The sequence below is a fragment of the Carassius carassius genome, chromosome 13, assembly GCF_963082965.1.
Source record: "Carassius carassius chromosome 13, fCarCar2.1, whole genome shotgun sequence".
In the NCBI taxonomy this organism is placed as follows: Eukaryota; Metazoa; Chordata; class Actinopteri; order Cypriniformes; family Cyprinidae; genus Carassius; species Carassius carassius.
The window spans coordinates 20,277,619-20,284,663 of NC_081767.1; the positions used below are offsets into that span (position 1 = coordinate 20,277,619).

The 7,045-nt window shown below is 36.7% G+C and overlaps 1 protein-coding gene across 1 annotated transcript; it reads left to right on the plus strand.

Annotated features, from left to right (window-relative positions):
- Window positions 1-1,807: 1,807 nt before the first annotated feature.
- On the plus strand, window positions 1,808-5,088 carry LOC132156066 (reticulocalbin-2-like). The gene is made up of 9 exons (XM_059564901.1): window positions 1,808-1,921; window positions 2,092-2,230; window positions 2,626-2,759; window positions 2,836-2,938; window positions 3,553-3,749; window positions 3,845-3,958; window positions 4,043-4,136; window positions 4,647-4,789; window positions 4,880-5,088. Exons 2-9 carry the CDS (start codon window positions 2,185-2,187, stop codon window positions 5,021-5,023), a joined length of 975 nt encoding a protein of 324 aa, XP_059420884.1. The 5' UTR covers window positions 1,808-1,921; window positions 2,092-2,184; the 3' UTR covers window positions 5,024-5,088.
- The last annotated feature ends 1,957 nt before the right edge of the window (window positions 5,089-7,045 follow it).

Sequence of the window (7,045 nt, forward strand, 5' to 3'; positions counted from 1 at the left end):
AATGAGCTGCAAAGTTTCGAAAACCAAGGGTTGTCTTGTCAGTGGAAGGAAGAAAAATCAGTAGTCCGTGTTTACAGTTTTCTTTGCATTTGTGATTCTGTGGCTCATTGTGCTCTTCAGAATGTCAAGCAATTAAATGGAGAACATGGTTGTAACTGGTGTTATCAGTGGAGCCAGAGCTGAGGACACATGAAAAAACACACTAAAGATGCTCAGCAAGCAGTTGATTCTGGAACATGCATACATGAAGTAAAAGGCCCATCTCCTCTAATGCTGCTGATGTTTTATAACATGGTTGCTGGGTTTACATATGATTACATGCATGGCATGTTACTAGGTGTTTGTCACCAACTGACTACCCTATGGTTTGACTCCAAATACCATATACAGAGTCTTGGTACATTGGAAGAGAAATTGAGGAAATTGAAAGAAGGTTGCTTGCCATCCAACCACCTGCAAGTATAACAAGACCACCACGTTAAATTTCTTTGCGCAAATATTGGAAAGCTTCTGCATATAGACACTTCCTCATATTTTACAGCCTTCCCTCTTTGTATGGCATTTTGCACCAAAAATATCTTGACCATTTACCTCCTCTGGTACAGGGCACATACATTCTCCTTCAAGATTCAAGTTTCCCCCCAAAATATTGACACAGCTGATGCCCTTAATAAAGCATTTGTGGGTCGTTTTGAGTCTCTGTATGCTAAGTGCCATGTGTCTTTTAATGTCCACATACTTGTACATACAGCAGCATCTGTAAAAATTGGGGTCCTTTATGGAGTCACAGTGTATTCTCATATGAGACTCAAAATGGACACCCACAGAAACTCTTTCATGGCACACAAGCTGTGAAAGGAAAAATTGTTAACATGTTTAACCTTTACCAGCATGTTCCATCACTCATAGCTGCTGTATTCAAAGATGAAGAAACACAACAAAGCAAAAGCTTTGTTGAAAAAATGTTAGGAGGCAGCAAGATTGTGTTAAAGTGTAATGGTAGGTCTAGCGTGATGTTTCTTGGATGCCCACATGTATGACAGCCGACCCCAAGAGAGTCTTATGTCCTTCAGGAGTCAGGTTTCAGGGCAAATAAAGCTTTCAGTTTTTATACTAGGGCTATGGTTAATGGCAAGCGAATTCATAGAAAAAGAACAGAAGGTGTATTCAAACTCAATCCCTATAGGATACCAGCAGGTATCCTGCAGAAAAAAATGAAAATGCTACAGGATTCCTGTAGGTTATGTAGGTTATGAATTCATTGTAGGTTGTAAGAGAGTGTACCTATGACAAAAGCTGTTCTGAATGGAAAGGGTGGTTGCACCAAATGTTGAATTTGATTTAGTTAATAGAAGTTAACTGATAAATAAAATATTTTGATGGCATTATTTTTATACACTTTACAGCATTTTTACACAAGTGCCTAAAACTTTTCACAGTACTGTAGCTTAGCAGGAGGGTTTCTTCAAGTGTCTTGAAGACATTGCCACAGTTTATCTGGATCTAGTTGGATTTATTATTTAGTTGTTTTTTCATGTAATCCCAGACAGACTGGATGATGGTGAGATCAGATATCTGTGTGGAGAACTGGCTGCTGTCAGACTCCTTGTGCATACAAAAATCTATCACAGCATTATTACGATTACAATTAATGGCATTAATTTTATATATATATATATATATATATATATATATATATATATATATATATATATATAATTGCATGTATCAACCAAAAAAGCTTAATGTAATAAAAAATATAAAAATAAGTGAAAATATAAATTTTTAGTTTAATATTTAAACTTTGATTTAATTTGTTAATGTATTCAATTTGTTTTAGAAGTTCTTGAAAAAGACACTGAGACTCCGCATGTCCTCCAGGTGGCAGTACCACATCAGTTGTCCATACAGAAATATAACGGTGAGTGAGAGTCCAGATGATGAATATATTTCAGAATGCACAGAAACAGTTAAGGGTTTATGATTCTTCTAAAACATTTAAGATATACAGAGATGATTAGTACAATTTAGTTTTTTTTCTTAAGCATATAATATATTCTTTCAGCGCGGCATCACACTCCATCCCAGCAGGTGGCGGAAATGCACCTTAAGCTGGTTTGCCAACCGCCATTAAACACAAACGAAGAGGAAGAGAGTCCAGACTCCAGCTGACTGGAGTGCACCATGGCAACAGATTCAGCTCAAAACTTTAGCTATCAGCCTTTCAGACGTAAGTGCTTTGTTTCTTAAATACGTACGATGAATTCTCTTAATGGCTGCCTCAGATAAAAACACAACAGTGTTAATTTTGACATGAATTTGCATGTATCGACGTTTTGTAGTGGCTTATTTAAAAAGTAAAAATACTTCGCAGTTAACGACAGGCGAACTAAATAAGACACTATATGCGTTATGGATATATATTTTTAATTTCATTCCAATTTAAATTAATTTTCTGGAATAATTTGAACCCACTTTGTTATACTCTTTCCTTACCATGAGTTTTGTAAGATCCTTGGACATGGAAACGTGTAGCCCATCCCATCACAAGAGGGCACTTAAGACCATCTTCTTCGTCAATGATGGGGCCTGATCTGTTTGCGTTTGTGTGTTTATCTGGTTTAGAGATTAGATGCACAACTCTTCTGTTGCTGATGGTTTGTTGTACATCAGGAGTAACTGGAAACCAGATCATCCAAGAGGATCATTTAGGCAAACATAACCATGAACACAATGCAAATGTGTTCCTTGGCTCTAAGGTATCAGCGCTATGGTTCTTAGTAACAATTATTTATCTTGTTTCATTTTAACCAACTAACTATCATTGTTTTTCAGGACAAAGATGAAATACAGAAACTCAGCCCATCTGAGCAGCGAAAGCGACTGGTAGAGATAGTGAAGAAGATTGACACCAACTCTGATAAATACCTTACTCCAGGTCAGCTCTGATTTGATTTACTGCTATATTATCATGTACACATGAGATTTGTCTAAAATACAATTCAGAAGTTTGTTGGGTCAGTAAGATTGTTTTAATGTTTTGAAAAAAGTCTAATGCTCACCAAGGCTGCATTTATTTGATCAAAAATACAGTGAAAACTGCTATGTTAGGAAATTATTTTACATAGTAAAATGACTGTTTTCAATTTTAATGTATTGTAAACTGTAACTCATTCCTATGATGGCAAAGCTGAATTTTCAGCATCATTACTTCAGTCTTCATTGTCACGTGATCCTTCAGAAATCACTCTAATATGCTGATTTGCTGCTCAAGAAACATTTTTTATTATTATTATCAGTGTTGAAAGCAGTTGTGCTGGGTAATATGTTTGTGGAAACCATGATGCATTTTTCCAAGATTCTTTAATGACTATAAACTATAAACTAAAAAGAAAATGTTATTTGGAATATAAATATTATGTAACATTGTAAACGTCTTTACTGTCTTTAATGTGTCCTTGCTGAATAAAAGTGTTAATTTCTTTGTACTGACCCCAAACTTTTGAACTCTAGTCATTGCTAGAATTAAAATACATTATCTGTTGCTTCTAGAGGAAATCACATTATGGATACAGAGGGTGTACAGGAGATATGCACTGGAGGATGCTGAGGAACGCTTCCCTGAGTTTGACTCCAACAATGATGGTCTGGTATCTTGGGACGAATACAATATGGTCTTGCATGGTCATACTGTGGAAGTTGATGTAGATGCTGTTCTTGAAGACCCCGAGGACGAGTCTCTCAGATTTGTATGATGCATAGTTTATTATTAACATTTCATATTGTGGAACAGCAAAGAAAGGTCTTGCGTGATTGAAGACAAAATAGTTTTATCCACTCACAGCTCCATGCAAAGGAAAAAAGACGTTTTGACTTTGCCGATATGGATGGCTCAGGTGGCCTGAACTTAACTGAGTTCCTTGCATTTACTCATCCGTCTGAGGTGGATCACATGGCTGTAAGTATAAAAGGAAGCTGCAATAAATCATAAATGTGATTAGAGATTAAACATTCATGTTAGCTATGCGCTTTGTTGTTCTAGGATTTTGCCATTGAAGACGTGCTTTCTGAATATGACTTGGATAAAGATGGATTCATCAGCTTGAGTGAATTCATTGGAGATCTCAGAGCAAATGGTATAACTACGTTTGGATTAATAACAATATATTTTGTCAATACACTAGTGATTATTTAAAAAGAAAATTCCAACAACCAATTAATAGCTGAAATTACATTTCTACACGATATTGTCTGAATAATGAAGAAAACTGCAAAATTAAAATCAGTAATTTTCAATAGTTGGCGACTTGGGGTCATATTTTAATGTCCAGTATGAAAAATGAATGTTAATTTTGAGGTTTGCTAAACATAACATTTAACAGTTTTATTAAATTATTAGCATTTTTGTAGAATTTAATAGGGAAAATAAATATACACAATTAACTAGTGACCAATACTGATGCATTCAGAAATCTCTAATAGCAGGCATTAAGCAAAATGGTGCCGATATATATAGTGCATCCTCATGTCACATACTTTACCATTCAGTTTGGCTATACAGATTTATGAGAGATGTTAGAATCTAGATTTTCCAGGAGAGTGGTAAATTATTATCAGAAACATAAGTTTGCTTGTCTGTATTTAAGAGCAGGAAGAGCCCTCGCAATGGGAGGTTGAGGAAACGGTGCGTTTTAAAGATCTCTATGACCAGGATAAGGATGGTAAACTCAACAGGGATGAACAGCTCCGCTGGGTCGCTCCCAACACCTATGGTTCAGCACGAGAAGAAGTCAGTCAATGTGCCGTTCATCCTCTAATGTATTCTTTACATCTTTAACAAGTTGTTCTAAATATTTGTTTTTACTTGAATGTTGAACAGGCTATTCATCTGATCAAGGAAATGGACCAAGATGGTGATGGAAGGCTCTCGGAGACGGAGATTTTAAAAAACCAAGACACTTTCATGAACAGTGAAGTGACTGATTATGGCAGACAGCTTCATGTGCCACATGATGAATTGTAATAGTTGAAAACTGTTGTAAATGGTTCTTAAGTTGCCACTAAGAATTTTTTTTTTTTTTTTTTTTTTTTACAAATGAATTTTTATTAGATGACATGTAATAGGTACACTAATATCACAGCCCTGCATCTTGATTTGCAAAAACAGATTAGCATAAAAATGATGTAATGATGCTGAGTTCAAAAATATCAATAAAAACGTTCCATCATGTACAGTTGTTTTTCCCCCCACAAAATAACTATATATATTCTATATACAGTCGTGGCCAGAAGTTTTGAGAATTACATAAATATTAGTTTTCAAAAAGTTTGCTGCTTAACTGCTTTTAGATCTTTGTTTCAGTTGCTTCTGTGATGTACTGAAATATAATTACAAGCACTTCATACGTTTCAAAGGCTTTTATCGACAATTACATGACATTTATGCAAAGAGTCAGTATTTGCAGTGTTGGCCCTTCTTTTTCAGGACCTCTGCAATTCGACTGGGCATGCTCTCAATCAACTTCTGGGCCAAATCCTGACTGATAGCAACCCTTTCTTTCATAATCACTTCTTGGAGTTTGTCAGAATTAGTGGGTTTTGGTTTGTCCACCCGCCTCTTGAGGATTGACCACAAGTTCTCAATGGGATTAAGATCTGGGGAGTTTCCAGGCCATGGACCCAAAATTTCAACATTCTGGTCCCCGAGCCACTTAGTTATCACTTTTGCCTTATGGCACAGTGCTCCATCGTGCTGGAAAATACATTGTTCTTCACCAAACTGTTGTTGGATTGTTGGAAGAAGTTGCTGTTGGAGGGTGTTTTGGTACCATTCTTTATTCATGGCTGTGTTTTTGGGCAGAATTGTGAGTGAGCCCACTCCCTTGGATGAGAAGCAACCCCACACATGAATGGTGTCAGGATGCTTTACTGTTGGCATGACACAGGACTGATGGTAGCACTCACCTTTTCTTCTCCGGACAAGCCTTTTTCCAGATGCCCCAAACAATCGGAAAGGGGCTTCATCGGAGAATATGACTTTGCCCCAGTCCTCAGCAGTCCATTCACTTTACTTTCTGCAGAAGATCAATCTGTCCCTGATGTTTTTTTTTGGAGAGAAGTGGCTTCTTTGCTGCCCTTCTTGACACCAGGCCATCTTCCAAAAGTCTTGGCCTCACTGTGCGTGCAGATGCGCTCACACCTGCCTGCTGCCATTCCTGAGCAAGCTCTGCACTGGTGGCACTCCGATCCCGCAGCTGAATCCTCTTTAGGAGACGATCCTGGCGCTTGCTGGACTTTCTTGGATGCCCTGAAGCCTTCTTTACAAGAATTGAACCTCTTTCTTTGAAGTTCTTGATGATCCTATAAATTGTTGATTTAGGTGCAATCTTAGTAGCCACAATATCCTTGGCTGTGAAGCCATTTTTATGCAACGCAATGATGACTGCACGCGTTTCTTTGCAGGTCACCATGGTTAACAACGGAAGAACAATGATTTCACGCATCACCCTCCTTTTAACATGTCAAGTCTGCCATTCTAACCCAATCAGCCTGACATAATGATCTCCAGCCTTGTGCTCATCAACATTCTCACCTGAGTTAACAAGACGATTACTGAAATGATCTCAGCAGGTCCTTTAATGACACCAATGAAATGCAGTAGAAAGGTTTTTTTGGGATTAAGTTAATTTTCATGGCAAAGAAGGACTATGCAATTCTTCTGATCACGCTTCATAACATTCTGGAGTATATGCAAATTGCTATTATAAAAACTTAAGCTGCAACTTTTCCAATTTCCAATATTTATGTAATTCTCAAAACTTTTGGCCACGACTGTATATAAACTATAACAGTTTTAATGCACATATCGAAATAACATAAGCTTGTTTTGACAATAAAGTAATCAAAATGTATAATTTAGCTTATAGTCTGCAAAGGAGTGAAAAAATGTGTTCAAATAATCAAAAACTAAATTACATAATGCAAGTTTATAGATAAATAAGCTTTTTTTCATAAAATCTGTAATTTTACATTGCTCGTTTGGATG

Bases quoted from the DNA above. Each gene is read 5' to 3' on its own strand.
- LOC132156066 (XM_059564901.1), top strand. From the start codon at position 2,185: ATGGCAACAGATTCAGCTCAAAACTTTAGCTATCAGCCTTTCAGAC. The intron at 3,750-3,844 runs GTATGATGCATA...ATCCACTCACAG, and splicing joins AGGACGAGTCTCTCAGATTT to CTCCATGCAAAGGAAAAAAG. The intron at 3,959-4,042 runs GTAAGTATAAAA...TTGTTGTTCTAG, and splicing joins CTGAGGTGGATCACATGGCT to GATTTTGCCATTGAAGACGT.